This window comes from Scylla paramamosain, chromosome 20 (genome assembly GCF_035594125.1).
Source record: "Scylla paramamosain isolate STU-SP2022 chromosome 20, ASM3559412v1, whole genome shotgun sequence".
In the NCBI taxonomy this organism is placed as follows: Eukaryota; Metazoa; Arthropoda; class Malacostraca; order Decapoda; family Portunidae; genus Scylla; species Scylla paramamosain.
In genome coordinates, this window is record NC_087170.1 from 14,753,995 (window position 1) to 14,772,205 (window position 18,211).

The window sequence follows — 18,211 nt, forward strand, 5'->3', positions numbered from 1 at the left end:
AGGAAGGAACACACTTAGAGAAAGAGAAAGGATAAAAAAAAACACTGAAGTAGGAAGAGAGAGTGAGACAAAGTAATGAACCTTGTCTTTGTACACATTCAGAGCACAACATGCCCCTCACAGCTCACCTTAAGAACCTTCCAAACCCAACCACCAACATTTATAACACACCTGGAGAAACAGTATCACTTCAGCTTCCAAAGCACTGGACAAATTCACATACAGTACATGCATGTGGATATTAGACAATGGACTGTGGGAAATACACTGTACACCTCCCAGAAGCAAAATAAAGAGCAATCTCCATAACATCATCTTTTTTTTTCCCTCCTCAAGATTATCAAGTACCATTATAAGCAGAAAATTAAAGAATAAGTACAAAGACTAGTGTTTTTTTTCTTTTTTTCTTTTCCTCTTCCAGGACAAATCTCCATTTATGCATTCACATTTGCTCTCTCTTCATCCCCATCACTGAGATGACTTCCTTACTCAACAGATTCCCTTTTGCATCTAACAGTACTCACTTCATCTCATTCATAGCCTGCCTTCAGCCCTTACACCTCACACTTCATATCCAGTTATATTCTTCACCAACAGATTTATCTTATTTTTTTCCCCATTCAGAATCATACTGTATAGTTTTCTAAATATGAAAATATATAATGTCAGAAAAGAATTTTCTTAATCTAAATGGAAAATATGCAATGATGGTGGTAAATGAGCATGAGAAAGGCAGTAGAAAGCGATCCCTGTAACACTAAAGACACATACTGACACAAGTACAAATTCATAAACGATACACAGAGAATGAAAAGTTAATGAATGTACACAGCTTCATGTGATTTGAAGGAAAACACTCAGTTACTGGACTGACCCCACAGTTAAATATTATATTCTTAGCAAAAGAATTGATCCTATGAAACAGTTACCTCTAGAGATGTTATCTCTACATAACTTGGTACACACTGCCTATACATAACCTCTGTATACTATAATGAAGCACACTTGTATGTACTAAAATGCAAGTGTTTATGAAAGGACACCTACAATTTCACAGAAATTTTCTCACACTTTAAGAAGGAACAAGAAGATTATTTCTGAAGTATAAATAAAGAATTAGTAATTTTCCTTACCATTTGCTGACTCTGAGAGCTCGCTGCATTTCTCTATAACATACTGAGCTTGTACTGCATCCTGGTGAGTGAGAAATTTATCAAGATTTTGCTACATCAGGGTCATAATTTTTCTTTAAATAAACCTTATGCTATAGTTTATAATGCCTTTCAGTACCCAAATTGTAATAATTGATGAGCATTTGTGCTTGCCAAAAGGACTTTCCTTTGAAACATGTACATTATTCTAATTCATATCCATACATGCATACTATGAACTGCTTTCGTGTGACAATATCAAGTATTACTGACCACTATAAAATAACAACTATGTACTTACATTCTCAAGACTCCTGAGTCTGGCTTGCCTCCAAGCTGCCCTCTTTTCTGCCTCCAGTCGCCTCTTCTCAGCTGGGGAGAGATGCTCCTCCTCTCCCTCTGTACCTTTCACTCTTCTCTCAGCCTTTGCTGTTCGCACACCACTCACTTCACTGCTGGATCTATAAAGAGGTGCACTGTTATTTACTATGCAAATTAAGTAGTTCTTATGAAATTATATAATCAAGGAGTGATGGAGGTAGCAAAAGAAAGCAAGTTAAAAAAAGTCTGATGTCTTCAAAGAAGGCATAAATGTGATGATGATAATCATACAGTGAGAAGGTAGATATTGTGGGTGAGAAGGGATAGATCCTGGAAAATGACACAACATATGAGGGGAAGAGGGAGGAAAGACTCAAAATGAATGAAGACTCCTGACTACATCTCTCAGCTTTCAGAAAGTTCAAAGGGACAGGAGCTAAAATAAGTTAACCAAGTGAAGTACAACACTTATGAGATTTCTTTCTTACAGTTCACCATGCAATTTTACCTGTATGAAGAATCTGTCTCTGAGGTCTCCCTGAGCCCCTCCAAAATGTCCCGGTCATTGTACTTGTAGTGGTGACGGTCACTATCCACTCCCAGCTGCAGTGCTAGGTCATCTGCCATCTCCTCCACATCTTCCAGGCGGGAGAGGTCTGCAAGCTGCTCCACTGTCATGTTGGCCACCCGGCGGTCTGTCAAGACATGACCAGCTTAGTGTAATGTCATCATTGCTCATGCCACAGAATGCTCAGCTCTATGAGGAACATTTACTGTTTGACATTACAAGGAATATTTACTATGGAACTGGTCACAGCATGTCAGGCAAAAGTAAGATGGCTAAAACTACTTGAATCTATAAAAGAATGTTAAGTAATGCAGTTTAATTCCAAAATAAAAAAATGAAAAGTGAAAAAATTAAATGGTGTCAATATACCACTAATAATATCACAAAGTACATTCACTGGTCCACAGCACCAACCTTCATCCTCTTTCATCTTGGAAACTTCATCCTGGCTCAGGAAAGAGAACTTCTTGTTTTCTGCAAGAAGCAACACCATGCAGGATCAACAATATACAACATGCAATACTAATTTGTCACATCAAATGCCAAACCTCACACTGAACTATAAGCACAAGGTGTTAATACTCAGTCGATACCAGAAACAATTCTCACAACACCAAGATCTACATGGACAGGTGCTATGTCACTATAAAATTAAAGGAAATGACTGGTAAGACAATAGAACAGAGAGGACCTAGAGATTGCACAGCCAGTCCCCAGCCTGTGACTCTGCTGGGTGTTGAGCTCCTGAGGCTTCGTCTGGTCAAAATAGAACTTGAACATCATACAAATTTAGGAACTTTTAATTCCAACCTACTTTCTCTCAACTCCTATCTCTCAACTCTTAATGTAATAGAATTGCTAAAATGTTTTCAAAGGATTTGATAATGTTAATAAAAAAAAGTACTTTCCAGTTAATCAATCAGACATATAACTGGCAAAAAGTTCTCATCAAGCAAAAACCAAACACTTCTTTGATCAGGTAATTAACATCTACAATTATCAATCCTCTGATGCCTCTGACAGTACAGTGGAACCTCGGTTACTAAACGCCACCCTTTATGAACAAATCGGTTTTCAAACAAAATTCTGAGCTTATAATTGCTTTGGTTGCCATACCATAATTCAGTTCTTGAACAGAGTTACTTGATTTCAGATATTGAAAAACAAAGCAAAAGCTGTTGTTTATTATTAATTTATAGTTTCTATAAAAATATCCTTCATTTTTATATATTTAGAAGAAAGACAGGGGGTAAGACAGTATTTTATCTTTGAAATAGGATAAATGTGATCCCATTGAAGAGCCTTGATGTAAACAAACAGTGTCTTGGCTAGCTCAGGAGTAATCACAACTCCCTAGCCATCTGTGGCTCTCTTGATGAACCCACAACCACAACGTCATCATTATTGCACAACTGCATTTTCCCGGCAGCAAGATGTCTAAATGTTATGATTACCTTCATTTTGGCAGTAAGTGGGTTGCTTCTCTCTGTGAGGTTTCCCTCACTAGATTGATAAGAAACAGAATACCTGCACAGTCAAAACAATATCTCCTGATGAGTTCTGCATTACTAAGTTCATTCAATACATCCTTTCTAGATAAGTAATTTCTAAGCAGATGTTGTAGAGTGGCCATCTTGGTAGTGGAAGCATCTGTCATAAGCTGCTAAGACAGGGTGGATGGGTGTCCAGGAATGGATTAATCCATTTTACATTGATTTCTATGGGAAAAATAGTTTCAGTTTTCGAACATTTTGGATTTCGAATAGCATTCAGGAACTAATTAAGTTCAAGAACCAAGGTTCCACTGTATAGTAGTTACAACTGAAGGGAACAGTGGGTGGGGTGGAACCCTCACCTTTAGCCAGTGAGATTTACCACAAATAAGGGGCAAGAGGTCTGTTAGGTATGTAATGTCAAGATGGCAGCACCATAACATCTATGTAAAAGTGCTTGGTCATGCACAGGATGTAGGAAAGGTGTACATCTAAATTCCATTTTATGATGAGTACAAGGGATGTATTGGGATAACAAGAAAGAACACAAGGGAGTGGAGGAGAGAGAGAGAGAGAGAGAGAGAGAGAGAGAGAGAGAGAGAGAGAGAGAGAGAGAGAGAGAGAGAGAGAGAGAGAGAGAGAGAGAGAGAGAGAGAGAGAGAGAGAGAGAGAGAGAGAGAGAGAGAGAGAGAGAGAGAGAGAGGATAACGGGTTGGCCTAGAGTGAGTCCTTTCAGTGTGCTGGGGGAATATTCTATCGATATGTGATTTAAGCCATGGGCAGTGCCAGTGTTAGTGTGATGGCAAGAAACAGAAGTGGTTGAGGAAATTCTGGGAACTGTTGTTTTTATGGACACTTTAAGGGTTCCCTCTAAGATCAAAGGGACAACTATGTAAGGCCTATGTTAGGAAAGCAATGGTTTGTAAGAGTAAATGAGTAAAATCTAAGTAGTGGGGAAAGACAATGTCTGAAGATGATGGTAATAAGATGGATACGTTAGTAAACAAAAGATATGTGAAGAGGAGAGCCACACAGGCAATGTGAAAAGACAATGGCCATCACTACACAAAATATTTTGGGAATTATATGGATTAGGAGAATTTTCATTTACAAAATTGCCTCAGTCATATGAAGTAAAGCTAAGTGAATTAGTGCAACAAATAAAAGTAAATTTATAGCTACTAGTCACATGAACAAATCAATAACAATTTATATGCAAGTTATAGCTAGTTACTAGACTTTGCTTCAAGGTTTTCATCACTAATGGAGTGGATCCTAATGGTAAGTGATCCTAATGGACTGTGTACAAATGGTATCTTTCAATCAAGTATTATAGAAGTGCAGTTCATGAATGGGCTCACCATGATTGTTGCAGCCTTACACAAAAGCAGCAACACTGCAGGCACACCATGCAAAATTATCAAAGAAAAGTCGACAAAAGCAGCAAATAGGTAACATCATAGTTAACAAACAGTACATTACGACAGACATGTGATTCACTTACCCTTAGGTGGTCCAGCCTTGTCCCTCTTCATCTCATCCTCAAAGAACTTCATGCGATCCTTAAGTGTCATTTTGCCGGGGCTCTGGGTGGGGCTCTCCTCAGTCTGTCAGAATACCACAGGCCTTCACCTCAGATACATTACACACCACATTTATAGCCTAGTTAGCAAAAAAAAAAAAAAAAAAAAAAAAAAAAAAAAAAAAAAAAAAAAAAAAAAAAAAAAAAAAAAAAAAGCTACACCTCAAGCAGTTAGGTGAACATACTTGTTTTACTCATTCTAGACAGCAGTGAGGAGGAAACGTTAAGCATGAATAAACAAGGATGTTAAAAATAGCAGCTTGAAAATACATTTTAATAATTAGTGAATACTAATAGGCTTATTTCCACACTGAAGTTACTGATACATAACTGGCTCCATCCCTGCCACATACCTTGACCCCCCTGACCTCTACATCTGCAGGCTTGTGCCCCACTGCTATCTCAGAGTCAATCAAGTCCTCCATCACACCTCCACATGTGAGGACATTAGGGAGGCTAACAGGAAGGGGGGAGGAGGAAGGGGGTACAGGGGAGGCACTGTTACTCAGCTGACCACCACCAGCACTGTATCGGCCCGAGGCGATGGGCTACATGAAGGTTAGTGGGTTAGTGTGACACACACACACACACACACACACACACACACACACACACACACACACTAAAAAAGAACTACAAAAATACAGACCCAAGTTGGTGACCAGTATAGCTTGTGGTATTATGGGGAAAAGTAATCAAGAAATAGTGAAAATATCTAGAAGAATAGTTACACTTAGGAGACATGAAAGACAGAACAGTCAAAACCAACAAAATGCCACTGAAGACCTGATGATCATCTTGGCCTAATTGGCAGCGTTTTTAGTTTGCATTCACTGCCAGTGTCTGTGTTAGGAGGTTCAATTTCCAGTGGTACACCTTACACAATATATCTAACCTTCTGATATATTTCCTATTATTTCTATGACACTGAAACAGAAAAGATATCTGAATGACATAAGAAGCAGCTTCTCTCATACAAGTCTATATAACTGGAACACACATAAAGACATGCAAACACACAGCTACTAGGTATAGGTATTGATGCCAGGAATAGAATCCTCCTTGCACAATTACCATTTACTGACAGATGAGTGTCAGGGCATTTCTCATACAGGTGTCACTTGCCCCAACAGCAAGAGAGCACTAAAACTCCAGGAAAGATGCATTTGTTTGGACCAAATGTTAATGCAACCCATAATTTCATCTAAAAGACAGTCTGCTGATCTTCATGGTCATTATATGAATTGACAATACTCCAGTAACATCTCCTTTAATATGCAGTGGCAAGCACATTTGTAACATGCAAATTTCTGCACAAGTTATGCTATGTGGCTAACAATTGCTGTTAAGTGACACTGTGAGTGGCCACCATCACTAGGGAGATGTGGGCACACAAACTCACACATACATACACGCACAGCACAGCCACCATAACTAGTATTGCATTTAATATTCTAGCTTGTATTCTGAAACAAATTATTTGATGAATATATCCACAGTTCCTTCAATAAGCACCCAACTTCCTGCATTGATGCCACACACAGTAATTGTAGGTCTAATCAAGGACAGCAGCAATGTGCTATTATCATAATCACAGCATGAGATTAGTAAGCTATGAACTCCTTAATTAACTTTTTATGTAACATGGGAGCTAAATATTTCATACTATTTTCAATAAGAAATACATCACTACTCAACAACATGTATGGTTTTTCAAATATGTAGTGCATTTATCTGAACCTAAAGGTGGCATACTAAGGAGTTCCAAGAATACTAATCAATTACTGCACTGCTGATCATTCACCTAAACACTTTCACCGCAAGGTAACCTGCCATACATGTGTGTGTTCCCACAAGGACCAGTGGGCAGTGCAGGCATCTGGACAGTGATTGTGACAATCATATCCTGAACAAAATGTCTGGTAGCAGTGAACTCAAGGCACTTGTGTCAAACTGTCTTGCTCTCATACCAGGGCAAGAAAATAGCCATACATGCTGAAGTGTCACACTAACTTTGATGGTGACAAGAGATGAGCAAATATAAAAGAAAGTGAAGCATACAACACAAATAATCTGAATCCATCAAATACAATATACCTTGAATGCAAAAGAAATGTGTTTAATAACATATCATATGAAAGTGAGACCGAGTGAAAATTATGGAATTAATCAGTGTAACACCAAAGCAGTATGAAACACTTGGTTTCATATGGAAAATATGCTTATATATATTAAGACCATTTACATATTACAAAGCACATTATCTTTAGTACAGTTTTCAAAGATCAGTGTAGCAAATATACAGTCATTTACATTCGTTATGTGTATATATAGGTGTGTATTTGCATACATATAAAATATATATATATATAATTACACACACACACACACACACACACACACACACACACACACACACACACACACACACACACACACACACACACACACACACACACACACACAGGATACATTATATACATACATACATACAAACATACATATATAGATATCAATATACATATAGTAAACCCTCTCCTGACATCAGTTGGGTCAGTGAGCCCATCATGCTTATTAGAGATATTTTGATTGGAAACTAGGGAATAGGTTGCCAGATCCCCTGATCCTGACTTACACTAGTCACATTCTGATAATCTCATTGTTAGTCTAAAACATCCTTACATTAGCACAAAATGCACATCTTGGTCATAACATGAAATGTTAAGTATCAAAATGTCCTGACTAACAGAGCACAACACTTGAACAGTTCACTTCCATCTGATGCTGCGTGACAATGGTTTGAGTTGAGATATCCTCCAAGGACAAAGGGTTATCACTATGTTAGTTGCATTCCTTAGGAAATAGTCAGTATTGCTCTTATTGAGCACATAATCTAAAGTTGCATCAATCACCTTCATCTGATCAAAATCTCATAGAAAAACATCTTGAATTTACAATATTTATAAGAATTAGAATGCTGAGAATAAAATCTACATGATGGGCTCAGGAACTTAACTGCAGTTACGCAAAGGTCAACTATAAATATAAATACTATTTATGTGTGCGTTTTATATATATATATATATATATATATATATATATATATATATATATATATATATATATATATATATATATATATATATATATTACATGTATGTATCACAACAACTAGTAAATAATTTCATGATATATTCAGCTCAAGTTACGTGACTATATCAACTGTCATTTTCACATAAAACTGTATAGTACATTAGGTCAATAGGATTTATCTCAAGGTATTAACACTTGTTGCTATATTACAGGGCGAGGGAAGAACCCCACACTGGGTGCTTGGGGAGTCTGTCCAGAGGCAACTTACACTATGGCAACAAGTCATTAAGGCTGGATATCTACATGGCAATGCAGAAAGTCAATTAATTTCAAGAATTTCCTTTTCAATAAAGTTGAAAAACATGAATGAAATTATGGTACACTGTTACAGTAATAAATAGAAATGTAAAAATAATTCCCAGTTTTTCCTACACCAATCCCTTGCACCTTTGTCTCAGGGGCTACAGCACATCAGCCTCTCGGCTGCCACCACCACTGCCGCCACCGCCACCGCTGCCGCCGCCGCCGCCACCACCGCCACCACCACCACCACCACTACCACCACCACCACCGCCACCACCACCACCTTAGGGGTGGCATGGCAGCACACTGGGCCAGAAGGCAACAAAGTGGAGGGAGGGAGAGAGAGAGAGAGAGAGAGAGAGAGAGAGAGAGAGAGAGAGAGAGAGAGAGAGAGAGAGAGAGAGAGAGAGAGAGAGAGAGAGAGAGAGAGAGAGAGAGAGAGAGAGAGAGAGAGAGAGAGAGAGAGAGAGAGAGAATTTTCTGGAAAAAGAATTAAGAGAGGGAAGAAATCTTGACACCCAGCTGAACCTTTCCACACCAACAGACCCCAATGCAAGATCAACTGCCTTCCAAACCCTACAGTTCATCATTGCACAAGGCAGGGCCTTAATGTGCTTGCATGCTTGCTCGCTCGCTCTCTCTCTCTCTCTCTTACATGCACACACACACACAACACACACACACACCCTTACACAATACAGTGCCCTTATTTTGTATTATAGGCACTTTCTTTTTTATGCTCTTAAAAGTTGCATTGTTTAAGTCAGTTAATATATAAGCCACACATATACATATACAAACAGAAACACACACACACACACACACACACACACACACACACACACACACACACACACACACACACTGCTGACCCTGGCCAATTATGAATTCATCAATCATGAAATCTGTTTACAGGAATAAGTAAAATATCCAAAAAATTTCTCAATATGACACAAACCCACATTTCAAAGAACTATTTTTACTAAATCTTGACTAATGGTGACATGGTTTTATAACATTTTTAGTTCATGATGGATTTCTTGTAACAAATGTGATACTTATCGACATGTCACACTTACTTAAATGAGATGGCAGTAAAGTGACTTTGCTGAGCACAAAAATTTACTATGCACAGTGGACTCAGGAACCTGAGTATCTTAACGGCCAAGGGTTGACAGTATATTGTATATATAATGCAGTCATTAAAATTTCTAAATTCAACAACTGGATTCAACCGATAAAAATAATAACTAACAATAATGATACCATTTTTTGTGTGTGTACCTAGTCAGAGGAAGATGGTAGGTAAGTGCATAGTGTGGAAGAACAGTGAGAAACAACAGCTAAAGAGTCCTCCAGTAGCTGAAACAACAAGTGCATCATTGCACAGGTGATAAGAGAAGATAAGCCCAGTACCCTGTCCACCTGACCCTTGATAGGGCAAAGGTGGCAAGGATTAGCTGTGTCTCACCACCCACTAGCAATACACTGAAGTTCAGACTACTACAAGAGAAGCAGCTATTGCTTTTGAGTGTACATGAATTAATGTGCTGGTAGTGTGAGTCCCCAGCACTTCCCCTTCATTACTCACAAGGCTGCTGAAATTGACCTCACTGTTCTGAATGATGCCTGCTTTTTCAAAGTGCAGCAGTGGACAGCATGAAGATAAAGCTTCAAGGGCTCACCTACAAGTTTGCCATCTGCCCATCCCAATAGCCTATGACAAGATACCAGAAAACAATAAAAAAAATAAATAAATAAAATAAAAAGTTCCAAAACCTACAACAAAGAAATTATGGAGAAAAAAAAAAAAAAAAAAAAAAAGCCTTGGCTAACCACACAAGTGTCATCACATACAAGGAATTCAAAATATGACATCCTGGGAAGTAACGTCTGACTAGATGTGAGCGAACACTGACCAACTGAGGTGAGTGAACACCGAAGTGCTGAACCATCCACGTCAACAATGTGAAAATCAGGTTGGCTATACTACATGTTAAGAACAAATCTTACTGAAAAATCTTAGTTAATGAATCCTACACTACAACTTTTTATACAAGAAAAGAATGCATCAAAACTAATGAGGAGTGTTACCTTGCTACATACATGAATGATTACCACATCAACAATTAGAGGACTGGTTTAAGAAATGCATCCATAACTCATAGAGACACATGATCAGCCTACCTATAATTTTGTGCTCCAAATAACAGCGTACAGATTAACTCTTCAGCCACTCATGTCCTCTTCAAGACAAGACACATGCATGAGAAAGCAATAATCACCTCTCTCTCTCTCTCTCTCTCTCTCTCTCTCTCTCATGGAAAGTGTATTTTGGTAGAACAAAAGTTTCTAAGATAAAAATACAAAGATGTGGTGTAACATACCATTTAGATCAGACCACATAACACTAACAGAACCTTAAACCTCAATTATAATACAAAACTTTCTAAAATATACAATAAACTAAAGAATATATATATATATATATATATATATATATATATATATATATATATATATATATATATATATATATATATATATGGAAATGAGGTTTGGTAATTGGTCCATAAGTAGCTTTAGACTAAAAATAAATAAATACCAGACCTCTTGTGAATACTGAATAAGTACACACAGACACATAGACAGACAAACTGACAGACAAAGAAATACAAACATGAACACGCATATACGCATGCACGCACGCGTGTACGCACGCACACACACGCACACACACACGCACACACACACACACACACACACACACACACAGCAAATCTGAACCTTTAGCAAGTCAAGTATATTGCATGTTGAAGAAAATGTTTACATGACAGCATTCAGTGTGCATTGAAGTTAAGTTATAATGCTATCATTTGAAACAGGAACAAATTTTATCTATCAAGATGATCATAGGTGTGTACCATCACCACAGAACTATTCAGGAATTTATCACTGATCTGAGTACTCAAAGGAATTATGCTTAATATAAACTACAAGAAAAAATCTGTGTGGTAATACAAAAAGACAATTAATCAGATTTTTATAGTTAGAAATTTCCCCTTTTTGCTATGGTCAAATTTAACATGTGCATGACAACGCTGAAACTGTGATTGGTGAGATGCTTCTTTTTCTGGTCTCAACAGATGTGGTCTGTTACTTATGTCACCATTGAAATTAAGTGATGAGGTGGACACCAATAATTAGCTACTCATTACCCATTACTACACATACATAAGACACTATTATATTATTCTAATATATGACAAAGAAAAAGTAAAAACAATAACAAATAATAAATAACAATGAAGGGGAAAAAATGGTAAAATTTGTAAAAACATCCTTGAATCACATATTCACTGTTGCCAAAATGATGCACAAGCAATTCCCTGGAGGCCAGTGAAACGTGCCTGTGACCCACTACACTCCTTCATGGCCACTGGGAAAAGCCAGTCCCACCACAACCTGCCAACACCCCACCACACCACACCACATTACTACACCCAGGACAGAGCACCAACTGCATGTCATGTCAATTTCATATAAAAAAAATAAGTATGATGGACAATTCTTGCTTTGCATATCCAGCTTTAAAATCTCAGAAGCAGACTATCATTTAATGTATATTCCAAATAGATTTTATAAAGATGTAAAGTAATAAGTGCACATAACCTTTTAATCTTTGAGTAAAAAAAGTAAGGCATGAGCTCAAATAAATTCCTACAAATGTCAAGCAAGAGCTGATATTTGTTAAGAGTGAGCTGCATTACAGCCATCAGCCAACAAAAGGACAACAGTAAGGGCAGCATCACTGAATTGCTTCATGGGAATATTGAACATTATAGCACAGAGTGCTGGAATGCCTTTTGAACCAAGCCTGATCATCAATCCTATCTGGCAAAAAAAGAGTGATACGTCTTTAAAATACTGAACATAGCTTTTATTTCTGGATGAATATTGATTTTTCCTTCTAAAATCCTCATAGGAAGTTTCATTTAGGATATGGAAAAGATATTCACTCAAGTTGAAAGTACTGTGTTGAGTAAAAAAAAAAGGTCCAAGCTGATCAAGCTAATCCATGATACTGCTAACCAAAATCTTCATACACTAAATAACAGTCACCTCTTCTTGCACATTCCAGGTTGATACTGTCCTAACAATTCAGTTTTACTCAGAAAAAATCTCTTCATTTGATTTATGGTCATGGAGTTTGTGTTGTGTGGTTCATAATTCTAGCTGGAGGTCAACTGGTAACAGAAACCAGAAAATAAAGAATTGAGATGACTATGCATTAGGCAATATTTCTTATTAGCAGTTTTACTCTATTCTGAATGGTGATGATATCATGCCCTTGGCCGCACACTAGAGAGAGCCCTTGCACTCACCACCCTTGGCTTGTGACCATCCACAGAGTAGAAAAATGCATATAGCAACATATCAAATATACATTCATATTTGTGTATTTACCTTCCTGGTAGTTCTATTTACTTAGTTGTAGTGTATGGGAAGGGAGGTGTGTGTGTGTGTGTGTGTGTGTGTGTGTGTGTGTGTGTGTGTGTGTGTGTGTGTGTGTGTGTGTGTGTGTGTGTGTGTGTGTGTGTCTATATATATATATATATATATATATATATATATATATATATATATATATATATATATATATATATATATATATATATATATATATATATATATAGTGGAACCTCGATTACCAAACACCACTCTTTATGAAGAAATCTGTTTTTGAACAAAATTATAAACTCTTAATTGCTTCAGTTGCTGTACAATAATTTGATTCTTGAACAAAGTTACTTGATTTCAAATGCTGAAAGACAAGGTAAAAGCTGCAGTTTATTACTAATTTATAGTTTTTATAAATATTTCCTTAATCTTTATGTATTTGGAGGAGAGAGACAATGGGTAAGACAGGAATTCGATCTTTGAAATAAGTTAAATGTGATCCTGTTAAAGAGCCTCGATGTAAACAGTTTTTGGCACTCAGGAATAATCCCAAGCCACCTATGTCTCTCTTGATGACCCACAATGTCACTAAGTTCATTCAATACATCCTTTCTGGATAAATAATTTCTAAGCTGATGCTGTAGAGCTGCCATCTTGGCTGTGGGAGTGTCTGTAATAAGCCACTAAGACAGGGAATTAATTAATCCATTTTACATTGATTCCCATGGGGAAAATAGTTTCAGTTTCTGAACATTTCGGATTTTGAACGGCATTCAGAAACAAATTAAGTTCAAGAACCATGGTTCCACTGTATATGTGTATATATATATATATATATATATATATATATATATATATATATATATATATATATTATGAAGGCTACACATTGTGGTAAGAATGATACCTGCACTACACAGACTCATCATTGGTCCAAAAGGTCATACAGCAAATTGTTTTCCTTCCTGCTTCTTCTTATTTATGAAATGCTAAAAGTGGCAATATTATTGATGAAAAAAGTATGTAATGAAGATGAGATGATGTTTATCGTTCCTCTACTAGAGTGTTGTGTCAGGTAGCAGGGAATGCAGGATGAAAGTCATATTCAATAATTTCGTCAACATCATTAGATTTCATATTTATTGTTGTTTGAAAATGTTTGCAGCAGACTTGCTAATTCACAGACCTAGTGAAATGCTCTCAATTTTTAAAAATTTCATACAAACTATTCATCAATTTTTACTCTCATCTGATTTTCTTTCTATAATCTCAAAAGAATGCATACTTGACTTAACCATTAACAGGTTATGGTTAAATTCTTAGCCAACACCATTTGCATTCTTCAGCACAGCCAATCCATCAAACATTTTAACTTTCTCTTCTCAAGGCAGTGATATCCTTTCCTACTCATGTCTTTTAACAGTCTTCCTGACACATACTGTGGGAAACTTGGGTGGCATTTTGGAGAGCAAGGGCAAATGGTTTCTTTGGTGGTCAAGGTGTTTGGTGGCTGTCAACAAATGTATGAAATTTTGACATGAAAAATTTTATTTCTTCATATGCTGCCAAAAATATGGACACATTTTAACTATTTGCATACAGTTGAAGTTAATTAACAGATGCTGGGTTAATGAATGCAGGGACCCTGGTATACTTAAATGCATGGCTTCAAGGTTATTCAACAATAATCCCTTTTTTTTTTTTTTTTTTGTAAAACTAAGTATTGTACACCTGTATGACTGACCTGCGGGGAACCATGACCAAACACCTCAGCTTAATGTAACTTTCAAATTACAAAAAAAATTAAGACAATTGCAATATTGCTTGCCTTTCCTTAGGTGACAAATGAAATTAGTTAAATTCAAGCTACACTTTAAAATCATTGTTTAAAGCAAAATGCAAAATTAAAGAAAGATTAGGTCCTAGAAATCTCTCAACTTATTCAAGATGCATCAGTCACTTAGTCTAATAAAATACCATTATGATGGAAGCATCATCACCACTGTATCTTTAATCATAAGTGCACAACAAAAACAGCCAAATATCTAGTCTGTGTATGGAATAAAATGTAAATAATTGGCAAACCAATGCAAACAATTATGAGTTTAAACCCCACTCAAGGCCTTTATCCTCACCTGTGTCACACTTGGCCAAGGCGAGCCAGGCAAATCCCAGACTCTAACTACAGATGCTACTAGTGGCACAGATCCACAGCACCACTGTCAGTGGCATAGAACCACAGCAACACCCAGCACTGAGATCACAGCAGTGACACCTAAACTGCATTCTTGAGGCTCTATGCCATGATTCACACACATACACAGACACAAAGGAAGAAAAGATATGTGCTGCAGATACAGGAAACGTAAACAACAAAAGCATCAAGAAAAGAAACAGAAATTGAAAACAAACTAATTTTGATGATAACCCAAACCATTACAGTGTTCATGCTCTGTCCATCTCTGTTCTTTTACTCATCCATTTCAAAATAAACATATCTTAGTTGTAGACAATGCAAGAATAAGCACCAGTGTGGTAAGCTTTGTGAGCTTTTTTGTCAATTATGTTTGGAAATGAACAAACTCTATGGCAGTAAATATATCCTACTTCATTTCAGATGTAAACGGAACACTCCTTTCGTAAAAGCCAAAGGGTCAGATTTGCTTAACATGTTACACGTTTCATGAAAAATACAGACTGATCACTACCATTCCCTTCAACCATAAGAATACAAACTTGGCAATGCAGTAGACACAGGTTGCTATGGACATGTTCCAATGTTTTCACCCAATCTCAATTATCAAGTCCTGAGCTTCTATTTGATGTCCGGCTTGGCCATTTCCAGACTGGCTGACATTTTTTAGGGTTAGGAAGGAGGGGTGGGGAGGGAAAGCTGAGCAGACAACCAAGACATATGTGGTGGAGATGGTTGTTGTGGTGAGGTGAAAGTGGGCAGTTAAGGACCAATGTGCTCCTGTCATTGTAATCTTGATGGTTCAACAAAATTCTGCAAACAAGTTAAAAATTGCCTTGTCAAGTCCATGGCTATAACTCACAAATTATATGTCATATTTCACTTTGATCTGAGAACTTTAGTTAACCAACTTAACTGACTGGCAAGTCATAATAATTCACCCACAGGGATCTCTAATTATTTACAATTCATAAGTAGCTTGGATTCATGGCTTACACTGCCCTCAGCTTAAGTGCATTACCACAAAGAATAAATTTTAAAGCTTATAATTTAACAAAATATTCTTAAGATATCACACATAAAACAAATATACATAAAATAAAGTAAAATTATATAACAATTCAACATTCCACACCTTCTTGGTATAGGGCATGCCATGCACTATATGACTCACTTCTATTAGTTCATGCAGAGTGCATATCATGGTACGTGCAGGTTTGTAATACATCACACGCTTTCCATTCAGGTGTTGTGCCTTCTCAGACCACCATTACCACCCTGGCTGCTGGCGGGGGTAAGTCCTTGGTGCAAGATGGTCAACTGATTGAACCTTTTTATTCAAACTGATGAAAGGATGCATACACACACAGGCCTTCATGCACACAAGTAAACCTGTCACCAAGGCACTTGGTGAATGGTTCAACATCGGATTTAAGTTTCCAGGGTATACTTCTCAGAACAAGGGATGCACTATTTTGGGAACCACATTTTTATGTTTTCCAGAGCAGTGAACAAGTCCAATGTGTCTATAACAAGAAATAAACCAGAACATCTGAAGTCATGAACAACTGGGACACTTGTTCTGTTGAACTTTTGTACCATCATGTGAAAGTAAATTTTGGACGAGAACTCTGGGTAGTGAGAGGGACGAAGTGAAATGAAAAGCTTTCTGAAACAATATTGATTTGTAGTTTTGGAAAAAATGTAAGAATTTTATTGTTAAGAGTACTGAAAGCTAGAACTGAAAATTAAATAACTAAAAGTATAGTTGGTATGCATGTGTGGAGAGAGATGGATATATTGTATAGCTGAGCCTTTAATAGTGTTTTCAGTGAGAAGAGTTCCTTTCCCAACTAAAGGCCAGGAGGCTAGGATGTGAAGGGGTGCTTATGGCTGTGAATGTGAATGATAAAGTGTGCATGATGAGGCTTTGTCATGGCTATCCTCCTTTGTGGAGGGAAGTCAGTCTGTTAAACAGAAGTAAATAGACAAACCAAAACATAATCAAATTTGCATTACTTAATTGTCATGTCATTCATTTTCACTTCCTGATTATTTTGAAAAAATAGGATTTCCAAGCAGTACAAAAAAAAAAAAAAAAAAAAAAAAAAAAAAAAAAAAAAAAAATCACATGCTAAGAATAAGAAACATGGTGGATATTCAGTGACTGATACAGTGTTGTAGAAATATTTTTTCAGGTAGAGACAAGTCTTCCTAATGCAAAGCTTACAGTCAATGTCTGTTGCTTGTTTAAGGCATTACATGTTAGCATGTGACCCATAATGCATTGCCTTGACGGACAATGTCCAGAAGTTCAGTACAAACAAAACAATAACTGCATCTTTAAATGCCAGACACTCAAACTTCTAATCAGGAAAACAAAAAAAACACACACACACACACACACACACACACACACACACATATATATATATATATATATATATATATATATATATATATATATATATATATATATATATATATATATATATATATATATATATATATATATATATATATATATATATATATATATATATATATATATATATATATATATATATATATATATATATATATATATATATATATATATATATATATATATATATATATATATATATATATATATATATATATATATATATATATATATATATATATATATATATATATATATATATATATATATATATATATATATATATATAAAAGAAATTTCAATTATATTTTTCTTTCAGCAATTTCTTACTTTTTTTTTACTTTTTATAACTTGTTCTCTCTCTGTTCACAGTTCAAATCTCATTATATTCATATAAAACATACAAATTTTTACAAAGAAGTTCTTAATATGCTATGCAGTCACCTACTCATGTTAGTGGATGCTATGAGTTCTTCCAAAGTTACCTAAAAGTGTTTATATTTCTATATAATGTGTAAAGCTTCTTGTCCAAAACACAAGCTCCTCAAAACACACTTGTCCCAGAGTTTACACACACATCTGTCTCTGTGGTGACAAAAATGCAGGCAAAGTTTCACATG

At 36.3% G+C, this 18,211-nt stretch overlaps 2 protein-coding genes and 1 long non-coding RNA gene across 5 annotated transcripts in view; 1 reads left to right on the forward strand and 2 right to left on the reverse strand.

Moving 5' to 3' along the window:
• The window catches only part of LOC135110419 (extracellular tyrosine-protein kinase PKDCC-like), a 23,184-nt gene extending 14,197 nt beyond the window's left edge, over positions 1–8,987 (forward strand). For 2 of the 3 annotated variants that reach the window (XM_064022739.1, XM_064022741.1), the window contains one exon: positions 8,421–8,987. The gene's annotated coding sequence lies outside the window, so the exon portion shown is untranslated. Of the gene's footprint in view, positions 1–1,962; positions 2,101–8,420 lie in introns of those variants that run through there. The other variant, XM_064022740.1, reaches the window with a different exon arrangement.
• The window catches only part of LOC135110113 (protein lap4-like), a 98,337-nt gene that overhangs the window by 8,069 nt on the left and 72,057 nt on the right, over positions 1–18,211 (reverse strand). The window contains 6 exon segments of the mRNA XM_064022068.1: positions 1,134–1,194; positions 1,453–1,612; positions 1,981–2,167; positions 2,455–2,514; positions 5,038–5,140; positions 5,469–5,663. Coding sequence (XP_063878138.1) covers positions 1,134–1,194; positions 1,453–1,612; positions 1,981–2,167; positions 2,455–2,514; positions 5,038–5,140; positions 5,469–5,663 — 766 coding nt within the window.
• LOC135110423 (uncharacterized) lies at positions 10,305–17,540 on the reverse strand. Its single transcript, XR_010273258.1, has 2 exons — positions 16,341–17,540; positions 10,305–15,979 (listed from the first exon to the last, which is right to left on the reverse strand). It is a non-coding gene; the product is annotated as an uncharacterized LOC135110423 (long non-coding RNA).